Here is a 17,171-nt window from a genome sequence, read left to right as displayed (position 1 = left end):
CATTTGTCTTCCTCTTCACTGTAATCAAGTCCTTCAAGAACTTGGCATATGAAGGTACTTGTTGGATGGCGTCCAAAAATGGGATATTGATTTAGACCTTCTTGAACACCTCCAGAATGTCCTCAAACTTCCCTCATTTATTGGGTGTGCAGTTTTGGTGCCTATCGCCATATTGTCCCTCACACATGTCTTCAACAATATCCAAAATAGTGAGTGTGGAGGGACATGCTTCGAATTGATCTTTCGACTGGGGACACTCATCATAGCATTTAAGAGAGGCAGTAATGTTTGCAATGGTTATCTCAATGTCGACGCCCTAAACAGATGAAGAGAGGACTCTCAGCTCATTGCAGTCGTATGTGAGGTGCTCATAGAATTGTGTGATCAGCTTCTTGTAGGCGGTTGAGGTGACGGGCTTGAACAACCTCTTCAACCCACAGCGCTTAAACTCTTCGACCGCCCAATGAGTAGCTTCAAAATTTTGGAACTCATCTTTGATTCCAAAGGACGTCTCCAACATGAGCTCCCTCTCTTCAAAAGTGGGCCGGGGTACCTTGACCTGGGCTTGGGATGTCCGAGAAGATGAGGCTTGAATCCTCGGCATTTTTAACTTGGTTTAGGACTTGTGTCAAGCAGGTAGTATGCACTCCTAAAACCAAATGGTGTAAAACCACTTCAAAAATGGCTCCAACCCCCTCTAAAACAAATAATTCCAACCCAGAAACAACCCGTGCGTGGAGAAACACCCACGGATTGCCTTACAAACACAAAATTTGGGGGAAAATAAGGATTTTGTAAAATTGGGGCTTAGGAAAGAAAATGAACAAAAATGGGAAAACGAACGGTGCGTGAGCTAGGCGGTGTGTGGTGGTGCAGTGGTGCAGTGGTGGTGGGTGGCGGCGAGAAAGGACCGGTGAATGAGCTGGGCGGTGCAAAAGTGAAGAGGGATGGTGCGTTGAGTGTTCATGGCACAAGGGGGAAATGAAGTGGGGGAAGGGAAAAGTGACCTAAAACAGGTCACATGCGCCTTTGTTCGAGTGTGCTCGATCGCACTGTAAGGTGAGCTTGACCTCACATGTGCAAGTGTGTGAGTGCAAGTGATGGGCAGTTACGCTCGAGCCTACTTGGGGTGAGCTCGATCGTAGGCCTGTGTGAAGGTGCTTAGAAAAACTAAAAAAACAACGAAATTAAAGAATGAACATGGAGCAACAATCAAAAGGATAGACCTGGATGGACATTATGGACCCTAGCTTGTTGAAGGACTCAAGTGCATAAGGGCTGTGCTCGAATCTATGAAGCTGACTCATTTAGTCAAAATATATGGGATCCGCCAAGCCAACAGAATCCTCATCCTTAATGAGCTCAGTGCTCTTTGATCTTTAAGTTTAAATTTGAAGTACCAGTCTTTTTTTCTCTTGGACCAAAGAGAATGAATTTTACCTATAGAAAGGTAATTCCAATTGTCTGTAGATTGAGGTGGGCCACTCTGAGTCTTCTCAAACAGTTTCTCATCCGAAAGGGAATTATGAACAGGAATATGAGGAAAATTCTCAAGGAGTTTATCTATCTTGATGTCCTCAATTTGCTTATTTAGTTGCCCTAACAGACTACTCTCCTGGCCTTTTGGTACTTTGGGAATATGAGTTGTTGTTGAAGAAGTTTCAGTGCTCTCTTCTTTTCCCCGATGTGGTTCTTGTCGAACCTCAATTTGCTCCTCCTTTCTCTCTTCCACTTGACTTTCAACCACTTCTTCACTCCTCGCTGTGGTGATAGCTTGCTCATAATAGTAAGTGCACTCATCCCTTATGTAGTGTCCATTTGGATTGGCCACTGACTAATTTTTACAATCTTCTTCTTCTTCTTTGAGGATATCGTCTATCTTGGAGATTGATTTCAGCAATTGATTATTGTCCTTACTGTGGCTAAGAAAAGCTGACATCGCTTCTTCTAAGGTAGCATGCGCTTCTTCTAAGGCAGAATTCTTCGGAGGAGGTATCTCTTCTTGGTATTGTTGAGGGCCAATCGATGGGAGAGAGCACCTATTCATGATAGCAAATAATTTCTTCCTCCATGTAGTGTCCATTACGATTGGTCACCAACTGACTTTGGCACTCTTCTTCTTCTCCTTTGAGGATATCAACTATTTGTTTGAGGTGGGTTTCCATCCTTTCAAATGATTGCAAGCGAGAGTTCTCCATCTCCTATAACGAGTTTACCATCTCATTAGTCTCGTTTATACAATTCAACGTCTTACCTTTAAGATTAGAGACTGCTTCTTCTAAGTTAGAACTCTTCGGAAGAAATGGTTCTTCTGGGTATTGTTGAGACCAATAGATGGGAGATGGCTCCTCTTCGTGAGCTTCTATCTTGACAATAGATTGCAGCAGACTGGGGTTAAGACAGGAATATGAGTGACCATAGAACTACGGATATATTTGATGGTGCAATTCATGAAATTATGGAGCATGATTTCCAGGAGCTTGAGCTTGCCACGTGAGATTAGATTGTTAGCTCCATGACAGGTTATAGGAATCAAAATAGCTGCGTTCCCCGATCTAGACAATGATGTGTGCATATGCCCATAAGAATAGTCAGAAAATTGTCTTATTGATAGACAATCTCTAACCTGGTGATAAGGGTTATGGCAATATGAACATGGTCCATAGGGCATTGGAATGTTTCCCGACATGATTGAAAACAAAAATAAAATAACAAAAAGAACTTAAAATCAAAAGGAAAATAAAAACTTACGAAGATGAAGACTCAGATGACCCTCCATGAAAGAAAAAATCAGATTCGTAATTAAAATAGTTTCTATGCTGCTGTCTGATTGTGCAATCGAATGCACTGGTGCGCTCGATCACCCTGGATGGACACTCGAGCGCACCTCTGTAGACAGCACATGAACTACGAAAAACAAAACATGGAAAGTTATTAAATTAAAACAAAATAAAATAAACTAGGGAAAAAAATTCTAAACAAAATTAAACAATCCCCAGGAACGGCACCAAAAACTTGTTATGCCAAATACTACATAAATTAATAGATAATAATCGGTACATTTTACTTACAAGTGTACAAGATCAAAATGGTGGTTTAGGGTGCAAGTACGAGATCATTCCCACGAGGATTGTTGAGTTTGTTTAGAATTGAATTTCTAAATTAAATATCAAGATTGTCACAAAATTGATATTATGAAAAAAGATAAAGATAAATGAAAACGTAAGGGATTTGATATCAACAACTAATCAGGCTATTAAGATAACAATATGCCAATGCACCAATCATATCGGTATATTTAATGTTTGCCAACCTAAGGGCATGGGTGTCTACTCCTTAAGCTATTAACCTCCCTAAGCAACAAATTAGGCATGAGTGTCTACTCTAATTCTTTTCTTTTTCAAAGGATTTAGCATGGGTATCTACTAAATTATTCTTTAAGAAAGCAGAAATTTATAGAAATCGATAAACACATGGAGCCTAGGACATGGGTATCTACTCCTGGTTTTCCATGTTGATTACCCCAAGTTCGCAAAGATATCTTTTGTTACTCTATTAAGCCCAGGACTCGATCATCCAAATTGACTTAAATAACTAATCCATACCACATGCATATGTTGATCAGGCATATTCATATGAGGAATTCAATTAAGCAGGAAATAATCAAGTTAAATACACCAAAATATGATTGTAGCAAAGGCGCCAATATTGAAATCCTAAAAAGACATGATTAGGGCTTCAATCTAGCCCCTAACTAAGGAGTTAGTTACACATAATTAAAATAAAGGGAGAAGAAAGAACCAAAAACAACTCCTAGAAGTAGCCTCCAAATTCTCCTCTCAAGATTGTGTGTTTTTTCCTAGACGCCTAAAGGTCTATTTATAGGCTTACAAAAACCCTATAAGTCCTAGGAACCCTAGTAAACTCATAGGTTTAAAGTCCTAGTTCAACTAGGACTTGGGAAACCAAGTTTGGGAAGGAAAAGGAGTCTTGCTGCATCTGAATTTTCTCCAACGCCCGAGTGCACTCAATCTTAGCCTGATCGTTCTTCTGCTGTGCTCGATCATTCTTCTGCTACGCTCGATCGTTCTTCTGTTGTGCTCGATCGCAGTTGCGATTGATGCTTCTTCTTGTGTGCAAGAGCGCATGCATGTGCTTGCTCCTTAGCTAGGGCTCTGGTGCGCTCGAGCCTAGGTACAGTGCGCTCCCTTTTGATCCAAGACTTCTAGCTTTTTCCCAACTTTGTCCTTTATGCTCGAACTTTCCATAATTGCTCCCTTTTCTTCCAAAAACCTATAAAACACATAAACCGCAAAAAGGAAATAAAATAGCACAAAATAACAAAACTACGAAATTAATAAATGTAAATTAAGGGGCTAAAATATGAATATTTTAGCACTTATCAATAGCATATGCGTACTCAGTCAACTAACATATAGTACGATTTTAAGGAAAGCAGTCATAAGTATTTACTTACCTAGTATGCTCGCTTGATTCTCTTGACATTTCGGACTCTTGCTACAATGAAACATAGATCATCGTTATGCGCAGTACTAGGGCGCCTATTTCAAACACACAGGGTCCTATCAAGTAGCAAGCTAGCCTAAGCTCACAAAAACCCTATTTTTACCCATTCCATACATTGTTCACACGTTCTGGTTTATGGCCGAATGTTCGGGCTCGAGTGCGAACGTTTGGTCATAATACAAAGAACATTCGGTCAATGCCTAGATACAAAGCTCCTATCTTCAACTCATCACGTAAAAATTCTCATCTTGGACTCATAATGAGTACATGTAAACATAACAACCCATAATAGCATGCAAACCTAAGCAAACATGAAGTGTTTTCCAAAATGTTTGAAAAAACCTTATCTTTTCTTAAAGAGAATGATAACACCATTTATCAAGGCACTTAAAAACTTGTAAAGAGCATGAAAATTATATGTATAACATAAAAACAGAGTAGGTCCATAATAGTTTATCTTGAAGATTTCAAATCACTTTTAAGCCTTCTCCTTCTCTCTTAAAAATCTCATCACTCTAGAATTAGGGTTTTCTGGTGTAGAGATGGATTTTAGGGCGAGAAGGAAGGGTATTTATAGTGGGAGAAGGGGTGAATGGCGGTAAAAAGGTGGAGAATGGGTTAAAAATGCTTTCAGACTGTCACCAAACGTCCAGTGTACTGTTACACAATGGCTTTAGGGTTGCAAGTCGAATGTTTGGTTAATACCCATTGGTCTAAAATTTGGTCAGCGAACGCTCGGTGTAGTCCCTGTGAGAACGTTCGCTAGTCCCCCAACGAACGTTTGGCCAAAAGCTTATTTTTAGTTTTCATGCCAATTTCAAATAGAAGGTTTCTCTTTAAAAAAGTAGCATTGTCATAGTTAAAACTCTTAACAATTATTTGTGTGTTTATCAATTTAAAACAGGCGATTGTTTTTAATAAATCCCCTTCTTAGGGTTTTGGTATTTTGGGGCATCACACATTAGAAAGATGTGACTTGATCAAACTTTAGCTTATGGCTGTGGTTGCTAGGAATAAGTATGTAAATCAGAGATTTGCACCACGAAAAATACAAATTCCCATGCCCAAGAACATCTTTATTAAGAATATGTGAAGAACAGTTGCTATTTAAAATTAAATTGCAAGAACGAAGTACACTTACTTAGATATGTTGGCCACGCCTGGCTTTGGGAAAATATTTTTGCTTCTTTTTTATCCAAGTACACGTTCTTCGTTCACTAAGAACACGACAAATCTCAAGAATAGTGAGACCTCTAGATATTCTCACCAATTATTGATAATAACCAAAAGAGTATGGGCTCTTCCTTGGCTCTTCAAATCTTAAACTTTTGTTCTTCGTGAGTTAAGACATAAACTATTAATTCTTAGAGTGTTTTTGAAAGTTAATTATCAATGGAATCTGATGGGTAATTTGAGAGCTCAGACTCTTCTCTGTTTATCAGCTTAGCAGGCTAGTAAAGATATAGAACAGTAAGGTTATTTCTTACGCCTCACGTCAGCTAAAAATTTACAAGCAGAATTACCCCACACACGATCTGGAATTAGCAGCAGTTGTTTTCGCTCTAAAGATCTGGAGGCATTACTTGTAAGGCGAAAGATGCAAGATCTACCCGGACCACAAGAGCTTGAAGTAATTCTTCACTTAGAAAGAATTAAACATGAGGTAGAGGAGATGGCTGGAGATGATCAAGGATTATGATTGCAAGATCAATTACCATCTTGGAAATGCCAACATGGTTGCTAATGCGCTAAGTAGGAAGTCGACAATCGAGTTTGCTGCTATCAGAGTTTCTCAGCCTCGATTGGTCATGGAGTTCGCTAGGATAGAGTTGGAAGTAGTAGACAAAGGTACACGAGCATTCTTATGTAATCAAGTGATTTAGTCGGAATTGCTTGAAAGGATTAAGGCTACTCAGCTTGAGGACCCAGATTATTTGAAGATCAAGAAGTTGCTAGAAGAAGGAAAAACACAGGAGTTTTGCCTCAAGGATGATGGGTTGCTCACCCACTTCAAGCAAGTGTGCGTGCTTTGGGTCAAACTGGTTGTGTCAAATTACCTTGTTATTTTTCTTCTCATGTCTATGTTTTAGAGTTCAACCCATTTATCTAAACGGGATCATGTTATGGTTTATGCTAATCAGGTGGCGGGTCACCCAGGTCATATTCGGGTTGACCCGCCAACCCATTTTGTCACCCCTACCCTTAGATAGATGGCCAGTTAGAGCGGACTGACCAGATTTTGGGAGATATGCTATGAGCATGTGTTTTGGATTTCAAGGGTAGTTGGATTCAGTATCTGCCTTTAATTGAGTTCACCTATAACAACATTTATCAAATGACTATTGGGATGCTGCCTTATGAAGCGTTTTATGGACGAAATTATCAGTCACCCTTGTATTGGGATAACATTGGTGAGAGATAGGCATTGTGACCTGAGATGATTCAAGATACTCGGGACAAGGAGCTTATCATCAAGCAAAGGATGACTGTAGCCCAAAGTCGGCAAAAGAGCTATGCCGACAACTGGAGACACCCTTTGGAATATGAAGTGGGGGGTCATTTGTTTCTAGGGGTCATGCGATTTTGGAAGAAAGGGAAGCTGAGTCCTTGATTTGTTGGACCTTTCGAGATCACTCAAAAAGTGGGAAGGTTTGCATATAGAGTTGGGATGCACGATGTTTTCCAAGTCTAGTCGGGATGCACGATGTTTTTCATGTCTCTTTGTTAAGGAAGTACATTCCTAACTAGACTTGGTAGTGGAGTACGAGCTGTTGGAGATTCCGGAAGGGTTGACATACACCGAGGAGCCAGTGAAGATTATGGATCGGAAAGAGCAAGTACTGCGTACCAAGACGATCCCTATCATCAAGGTATTGTGGCACAATCACAGCGTTGAGGAAGCATCATAGGAAGCGGAGCGGGATATGCAGAATTGACACCCGCATTTGTTTGAGACTTGATTGTATATGTTTTTTCTTTGATTCTCAAAGTTTATACTTGGATAGTATACCCATTCCCATATTGGTCAATGGATAGTCAACTGAGAAAAATTTTTTTATCCCTTATAGGTTTATGGCATAGATACCTATGCCCTGGACTGTATGTGGAACTACTCTTTTTGTGAGTGGATTGACTTGGAAGTTGAGATTGATGATGACTGGTACATTGTGGGCAACATCAAGTATGATGCTCTGCATGACTTACGAAAGTTAGTGCCAATAGATGGATGGGACAAGATTGCCCAAGAACTTATTGAGCATGAGCCCTGTGAAGCTACGGACCTAAGGTAATTTTACCACTCCTCTAAGTATTTTAGTTCTAAAATTTTGAGAACGGAACTTTTATAAGAAGGGAGGAGTGTAGTGCTCTAGGTAATTACAAGGCTATGGTTACCGTAGTTAGAGGGTTAGCAAGATTTCTCAGTTCGTTAGGGTGCTTTAGGAGTGAGATTTTGGGGCTTTTTGGTTCTGAACCAATGTTCGACAGAAAGACCACCAAACATTCAGCCTACAACCAAGAAACCTTTGGGTAAAACAGTACACCGAACATTTGACCCTAAACCACCGAACCTTCGATGACTTGCAGGACTGTCACAGCAACGCCCTCAGCCTTTTCAACCCTATAAATACCCACTCCCACGCCCTTCTACGCCTCATTCGGTCCTCTGAGCCTTAGGGAAACTCTACTTCGGTAGTGTCTTGTGAGTTGTGAGCAGGAGTAGGAAGGCTTTCTTGAAAGTTCTTGTGGTAACCTCCTTAACTTGGCTTATTCTCTACCTAGTTGTTACTCTGGTTAAGTGTTTTTCGTAGCTTAGTTGTTAGTTTTGGGCTTATGATGTTACTTTAGGTTTTTATCTTGGTTTAAACATGGGTTAGCATTTCAATCTTGTTGTACATACTTTATTCTAAATGGAGGTATTATTTTGGGCTAGGAGTATGCTAGGAGTCTTTTTCTATCCTTAGAACTTGCTTAGAAGTGATTAGAAGGATGTTTGGTTTGAAATTGGATTTTCTACCCAACATCAAATGTTCGAACCTCTCTGACCGAACGTTTGGCTTCGAGCCCGAACGTTAGTGCTAATCTATTTGAATGCTCGATGGGCAGGCAGGAACTCAGTTTTTAATATGTTTATTTGTAGGACTCGTTTTGGCTTAGATTTAGGACTGACGTTGGGTCTTTTCACATATTTTGAGGTGTGAAACATTTGGAGGAAATTGTGGAGGAACTTTATGAGTGAGTACAAACTCACACGAATACTTGTCACTATCTTTTTGCATTGTACGACTAGTTTATGTGTACCAAACATGCATCTTTACAACTCTCATGAAATACATTTTGATCTACTATGAACTCTATTTTGTGAAAACATGTGTTACCTTAGCAAGATAATGAACATGGTGAGATTTTTTAAAGCATGCATGTAAAAGATGGATAAGACTAATTGCATTGTATGACATGGTGCACCGATACGTGCGGGATAACGACCATAGGCTTACTATACATGTTAACTCTATGGTCAAATGTGTGTGTGTGTTATAAGGGCCTTCGATCCAATAGTTGTTTCGTAATCAGTGTAGCTATGTTTGATTGGCAGGTCACTATAGGGCGTACATCATTAGTAGCATAGGCCACCTGAGGTCAGACTCGGTCGGGCTACTAGTGTTATGAACAGTAGTGTCTGATGGTCGAGGTACCTGCATTGTAATACAGGTCACTCGATACAGCACCAACCCTACTAAAAATGAGTAATATCTCGGGTAAATCATACTGTTTGAACAATAACTTCCTTCTCATAATTACAGCATATACCATATCAATATTGCATGCATGACAAACTGTCACATAACAATGTTGCATGAGATTTATTAACAACTGAGATCATCATTCAAATGACATGTACATCGTGTGCATTTTTACTCACTAAATCATCAGACTTACCCTTGTATTCTTTCATCTCCATTATGTATAATTGCGTGGTTTAACTAGCTTAGCTAAGGATGGATTTAGGGAGACACGTAGTCATTATGAAGGATTTCCTTAGGATCATTTTTGAGGACTTGGACCTTGTATGGTTCAAAGTCGATGTGGGATGCTGACGGATCCATTCGTCTGGAGTTGCTCGAGATCATCATTATGCTTTATTTAGTTAAACCTTACCTTAGTTTATTTGGAACTATTGTTAGTATTATGTATTATATTTTGATGATCGATACCTGACAGATACATTTGGAAACCTATCTATATTATGATACTTTCAGTTTACCAGATAATTGATTTCCCTAGGGTGTTATAGGTAAAAAGAACACACTCAGGACGTTAGTCCAAAATGAGTGAATCCACTTTGATACCAATTGATAAAACAAGAGGATCGTGTTCTGCCCCCAAATCAAACGCAAGTAGTTTATATAACTAAATCAAATGCATAAACAGTTTATAAAAGGAAAATAAATAGCAATGCTCAATATTAAAACAAAACAACTATAGAAACATCCACACATCTACAACACAAGATTTGTTGGCGAAGTGGTAAACCCTTTGAATCAACAAAAGGGAAAAACCACTCTGGGGCAGCCAAACACGGAAAATCATTATACGAAGATTCAGATTACAGACAATAAAAAATACTCACAAACCCTTGTAAGTCTCTAGACTCTATAAGAACAACAAACTCACTTGCTTGTCTCCTACCTGACCATCTTTATGGAGCGAATTTCATCACCCACCATTCGGTAGACTTCTTCGCAGTTGCAAAAGCGTATGGTGTGGTTTAAATCTCAACACAAAACAAAAAACCCCCAAGCGGTAGAAAACTTCAAGCTTTTTAGTAAACCCACTTGGTACAACAATGGTGAAACATAGAAGAACGCTTCTGAGAAATAAAGAGGGGGAAAGTAATGATGGCTTTCAACCCAATCCCTCTTGGATAAAAATAGAGAAGTAATCAACTATGAGGTCTTAGTCTCCCAAATGAACGTCCTCTTCTCTATGTAAGAAGAAAGAGGGCAAAATTGAAATAAAGCTGAAAAGTCATTTGGCGAAACAAACCAATCAGGGTATCTTGGCCATAACATTTTCTCCCGAGCTCCAAATGATGCAAACTCAACAACTTTGTCTCTAATGAGCTTCTTCAAATTCGGACATTTGCTAGGTAAAAATGGTTCTCCATATTATGTAGAAACGAACCGGGTCATGATGGGAATTCAATTCCGTCATGATAGGAATTGGGTAGTAACTTACTGCCAGCATGTCAGAAGTGCATCTTGGCACCTATGTGACGATAAAAACATTCCTAAGTGACCTAATCACTTCCAAGTGATGCCCAAGTGATGTCCGAGTCATGTCCGGGTGCCAAAACATTCTAGAATACTTCTATAAACACATCCAATGCTTTTCCAAGCAATGGGAAGATAAATCATGGAAGAAAAACCAAGTTACCAAGGAGTTGTTCTTTCTGTCATGACGGGCATCCAATGAGAAACGAAATCCTTCTTTACGTCTTAACGGGAAATGAATCGCGTCATGACGTGGAGAGTAAAACCTTTGCATTCCTATCACGTCCACATTCAGATGCCCTATCCAACAGGGTTGACAAGGAGCAATAGCTTAGTTCCGTTATGAGCCCATCCTAACACCTATCTGACGAGAAAGCCAAGAGCTCTTCACAAAGTCCTATTATGAGCCTACCCTGATGTCCATCTAACGTGAAAGCTAAGAGCTCTACACTGAGTCCTGTCTTGATGTGTTATCCAACACACTAGTCGAGAGTACTTCTCGAAGTCCCATCACAAGTCTGTCCTTACGTTTTCCTAACGAAGAACACAAAGAACTACTAAACATCCAATCTTCACCCCAACATTTGGGGAAGGAATGGAAAATACAAATAAAATGTTTTGATCATTGAATAAGGCCAAAATAAACCTAACACACCGGAATTGTTGACCGTATATTTGATCTCACCCTTTGGTGTATCAAAGCAATCTCCATGCAACATTTGAGTCCACAATCCCTTTAGGATTTAGAATCAAAGTCGTAAGTAGTCTTTAAGGAGTTATTGTCTTTCCTTATAAACAATATTTTTGTGGAAAGACAACTCATTGATCCGTTTAGTGCCTTAGGGTTGTAGTAACTACACATCAATCTGAAATCTTCGCTTCACTAAATTAAGGTAGATCTCCGAATTCATTGTGTAACAGTCTTACTCAAAATGGAATGCCCAGTTCCATTTACCGACTGCAAACTTTCTATATTTAAGGATTACAAGGATTATAAACTAAGACCTTCTGTGATACCAATGTTAACTCACACCCATAGTCATATTCAATGTTATCATAGGACCTTTCACATGAATAACAAATATGATGAACTTTGATAATAAACATGTAAAACACATTTTATATGTTATATGCTCAAATTATTTAATTAGTGAATAAATCATATATTTATTACAAACACTTGAATGTTAACATGGATTTAAAATTCACTAGGATTCAGGGCACAATCCCCAACAGTGGTGGCCCGAAAAATATGATTTTGAAGGAATGTTGTGGTCCATGGGGGTGATTTCTCTCCTCCTAACCAAGTATTCCGAGAAACAGCGACTCTCGTGATAAATTTAGGAGGGTAAATGGAAAAGAGCGTGAAGTGCATAGTCTTCTCCTAGTTGCAACACCAATTCTTTGGAATAAGTCTCCCATAGGTATATTTAAAATTAAGTGGGAAGAAGATGTGGATAAGGGTTATGGGCGAATAAGGATTGGTGTTGTAGTACGAGACCACGAGGGAGTAGTTCTGGCAGCAAGTAGTACTCCAAAAAATATTTTGGTAGATCTGGTTGTTGTTGAAGCCTTGTCAACTTTATGTGCTGTGAAATTTAGTAAGGATATGAGTTTTTATGATATAATTTGGAGGGAGATGCCTTGCAAATTGTGCATGTGGTCAAAGCGGGGAATAAAAATTGGAGTAAATTTGGCCATCTGTCAAAGAGGTAATGCTTCTATTGAGATCTTGGAGAATTGAACATGTAAAGAGGGACGCGAATACTTTATTTAGAGAAGCCATTGTATTATAGATAGTGTTTGGATTGAAGAAATGCCAAATGGTACTGCAATCGGTGAGCAAATTGGCCCTGTTTGATCAATGATTTATCAATGAAGTAAACATTTTGTTCAAAAAATAAATTAATTAATTAAATTAAATAAAAAAATAAAAACCAACAACACCACTAGCTGGCATTTCGCTACACTTACAAACAGCAGTCCTTACCTCAGCAATCGGGACTTCGGCTCTTTGGGCCTTTTCAAATCACAGAAGGCATAGGCTAAGGAACTCGGATCCACCCAACATCGATCTCTCCTTGTGAAAAAAAGTTGGGCCCTTAAGAAATTCAAAATCATGACCGTTGGTTGCACCATAGGTAACCTCTACTTGTTTTCTAAATCACGGAGATGTTCTTTACAATATTGTTGATTCGATCAACCCAGTGACATCTCAATGCATCTGTGGAATCGAAGTATTATAGCCGTTGTTCTCTACCACTAAACATATTTGGAAAATCGAATCCCATCACCAGAAATCTCCACACGAACATGTTCCATCTTTAAATAAATGGAATCGGGCAGCATCTCTAACAAGAATCTCTCTCTGGGTTATCTTACTAATATATTTTGTGGCATTGTGGCAATCCCCGCAGACCCTAAGGTTTTTAAACACTCGTATGGGAAGGCCAGGAGGGACAAAAATCAACCCAAAGGCAATAGCAAGCTTCTCACTATGGTGGCTAAGCATCTTTATCTTCTCTGACTCCTCAACATCATGAAGAACAGACCTCATATCTGGAACATACCCCTCCTCTATCATTTTGCAATTTAATCTCTCAAGCTCAGAATATATCTCATCTGAAAATGGACTTGATTGGTCATCTGCTGAAAATATGTGCACCCTGTTCTTATATTTGATCCAACTACATCCCGGCTCCTTCCTCACTCCCTTAGCTCTCATTCCTCTTCTTAATTGGGCCACATTGTCCCATTTCCCTTTTGCAGCATACATGCTTGAGAGCAAGACATAGCTCGCTGGGTTCTGGGGCTCTAATTCCACAAGTCTCTCAGCTGCCCATTTCCCTATTTCCATGTTACCATGGAATCTACAGGAGCTAAGCAAGGTGGCCCAACCAATTGCATCAGGATGGTCAGGCATCTTATCTATAAAAGTTTTTGCTTCTTCCAATCTTCCAGCTCGGCTAATAAGGTCAATCATGCAAGTGTAATGATCTGCAATCGGTGTTATTCCATGTTCTTTTATCATTGATTCAAAATAGTGATGTCCTTTCTCCACAAATCCTGCTCTACTGCAAGCTGAAAGGACCCCAATGAAAGTAACTCCATCAGGCTTCAAACCTTGAGCCAACATTCTTTCAAACAGATCAATCGTCTCATTGGCTTCTCCAAATTGGGCATGCCCTGAAACCAATGCAGTCCACGAGACTTCATCCTTAATTTCCATATCATTGAATATCCGACAGGAATCTCCAATGCTTCCACATTTACCATACAGCGTAACAAGCGCATTGGAAACTGTAATAAAAGAGATCAAGCCAGAAACAACAGCATGAGCATGAAATTGGGCACCCTCTTCTAAGCTTGCTAAGTTTGCACATGAGCTAATTACACTCCCCAGTGTAAACTCATCTGGCTCAATCCCATATTTCTGCATATTGCAAAAAATCCTAACAGCTTCTTCACTGTACCCGTTTTGACCATAACCCACTAGCATTGCAGTCCATGATACAACATTCTTACTGGTCATTCTCACAAAAACTGTTTCGGCAGATTTTATGCTTTTACATTTGCAATACATGTCAACAAGAGCACTACCAACAAACACATTATTCTTATGATCAGTCCTAATTATATAAGCATGAATCTGCTTGCCTTCTTCCAGGGCAAGCAGACCCCCACAAGCAGTCAACACACTACCAAAAGTAAATTGATCCATATCTAAACCTTCCAACCTCATTTCTCTAAACATATCTATCGCTTCTCTGCCCAACCCATTCTGAGTAAGTCCTGTTATCATGGTTGTCCATGAAACCGAATCTCTTTCCTTCATACCCCAAAATAACCGCTTTGAATCTTCAATCATCCCACTTCGCAAAAGGCCCGTGATCATAGTATTATACGTAACCACATTCCTTTCAGGCATCTCATCGAAAACCTGCTTTGCATCATAAATTAACCCCATTTTCGAGTACATGACCACTAAAGGACTAACCACAAAGACATACGACTGGAAACCAAATTTCACTATTTGCCCATGAATCTGTCTGCCTAAATTAACACACCCCTGATTCGATGACAGTATAAGCATAGTCGAAAACGTAATCCGATTCAAATTAACTGCTCCATCCTTCAACATCAGCTTATAAACCTTCACCGACTGAAAAAGAGAACCATAACACGCGTACCCAGAAATAAGCGAATTCCACGAAACCCCATCTTGATTTGGCATTCGATCAAAGATTAATTGCATTTCCGTGAGATGACCCCATTTCGAATAAGCGGAAAGGAGGGTGTTCCAGGAGAAGGGGTTTGGGTGGGGCATCTGATCGAACACGCGGCGCGCATATTCTATGTTGCCTAGTTTACTGTAGGTGTTCATGAGGTTGTTTGATAGAAAGGTTTCTGGGTCTATCAAGGTTTTGATTATGTTGCAGTGGAGCTTCTTAGCATGGGTTCCCTTCCGGGCTTCGCAGCAGAGTTTGAGTAAGGCACAGTAGTAGTTAGAGGACGCCGCCATTGTTTTAAACTATAGGGTGGAGGGAAGAAGTGTTACGGCTTCTTTGTGCACTGAATGCAAAAATCGAAGTCAAGTCAATAGAAAACAAAGAAAGAAGCAAGCAACGAGAAAACAAAGAAAGAAGGCAATGCCTTCAAAGAAAGCTGCTGTTCAAATAGGCTTGGCCCGCTTGGGTTTACACAAAATTCACAACCCCTTCCGTTGAATTCGTGTTACGCAAGGATACTGAGTGGAGGATCCGGATGGGCTTCAGCCCGGGTCACCATCGCCACAAATGCTTGTCTATGTTAAGAAAATGTTTTGGATACTATTTTTTTTTATATATTTTATAACTTTTCACACTAAATAATTTTATCCTCTTAACAAAATACCTATCGACAAAACCACCGATAAAACCACCAAAGTTGTCGTCATGGTAAGTTTTGGAGACTCTAGTGTCGATGGCTCAAAGATGGGTGAGAGGTTCGGTGATGGATGGTGGGTTAAAATGAACAGAAAGGTCTATGATATTGATTTGAATTAAAAATTCAGTGTTTTCATCTCTATTATATTTGACGTATCAAATTTTTATTAAAGACTATAAAATGAGGTTTTACACTACATTCTAATAAAGGGGCTCTCTTTTTGTTATTATTATAATTTTCTTTTCTTTTTTTTTTTTCTATTCAAAGTGGGGGACTGTGAAAAGGGAAATGTTATTATTATAATTTATTTTTGGGGTGTCAATCCGGTCCGGTTTCCCTGTTTTTGGCCAAAATCGGGAACCGAGTACCGGGGTACCCCGGTTCTTGGTTTACCGGGCCGGGGAACCCCAGGGACCCGTTAACCGGGGTCAGGTTGTAGGTAGGATTCGGTTTTCTGATCGATGCTTGGGTTTTAAGAAAAAAAAAAAATTTGGGGCTTATTTTAGGTATTGTGCCTAAAATAAGCCCATTTTTTTTCATAAGTTGGCTCTTTTTAAAAAAAATCTATTAATCTTTTTGTCTAAATTAAAAGAGCTTTGTTGTGATTGTTTCAAATAATTATTACAACAATAAATATAAACTACCAACAATAAATACTTTATATATATTCAAACAGTATATTTCATTGTGAGCCTAAAAAATTATAAGAACCAAACTTTATGCAAAGAAAGGCATCAAATAAGTGACCCAATTGACCAAATTTCCAGATACTTAAAGACTCCAACATCAGAAAATGAACAACTAATGCAATCAAGCCAATAAACCCAACAATAGAATTCCATCAAATCTTGTTTAGATGTTAATATTATACACGAAAGTAACAATATATATAAATATTACAACAATAAATATAAACTACCAACAATATATATATATATATATATATATATATATATATATATATATATATATTCAAACAATATATTTCGTTGTTTTCCATTTTTCCTACTCTCCAAATTGACTGTCTAAAAATTTCAGCTTAACATATATACATAAATATTATTAAATAAAATGGAAACCCGGTTCCTGGTTTCCCACAAAAAACCGGTTACCAAAAACCGATACCAGAACCGGGGTACCCGGTTTTTGAATTTTTCAAACCGGAACCAGAACCGGGTCCCTGGTTTCCCAGTTTCCTGGTTCCGGTTCCGGTTTCCCGGTAATTTTTGATACCCCTAATTTATTTACAATGGTATAGTACTCCTATCTATAGTCATGTGTTAGGATGGACTATTATGTAGGAGAATAGAAACTTTCGCGCCGTTTTCATAAGTGGTGAAGTTCATTAGGCGTCTTAAAACTATTACATAAGCTTGATTCTAACATTTCCAATTGTGAACCATGCAAATCAAAAGGATCAGCAACCTCTTAAGCATAATAAGACAC

The 17,171-nt window shown here is 39.1% G+C and overlaps 1 protein-coding gene and 1 pseudogene across 1 annotated transcript; one reads left to right on the top strand and one right to left on the bottom strand.

Moving 5' to 3' along the window:
• The window catches only part of LOC132167192 (uncharacterized), an 88,862-nt pseudogene that overhangs the window by 23,569 nt on the left and 48,122 nt on the right, over nt 1-17,171 (top strand).
• LOC132175775 (putative pentatricopeptide repeat-containing protein At1g68930) lies at nt 3,763-15,416 on the bottom strand. The gene is made up of 2 exons (XM_059587830.1): nt 12,790-15,416; nt 3,763-4,293 (listed from the first exon to the last, which is right to left on the bottom strand). The coding sequence occupies exon 1, from the start codon at nt 15,319-15,321 to the stop codon at nt 13,090-13,092; it is 2,232 nt and encodes a 743-aa protein (XP_059443813.1). The 5' UTR covers nt 15,322-15,416; the 3' UTR covers nt 3,763-4,293; nt 12,790-13,089.

This window comes from Corylus avellana, chromosome ca1, assembly GCF_901000735.1.
Source record: "Corylus avellana chromosome ca1, CavTom2PMs-1.0".
Lineage (NCBI taxonomy): Eukaryota > Viridiplantae > Streptophyta > Magnoliopsida > Fagales > Betulaceae > Corylus > Corylus avellana.
Note: the sequence above shows the minus strand (reverse complement) of the source record. Positions and strands in the feature narration are given on the sequence as shown.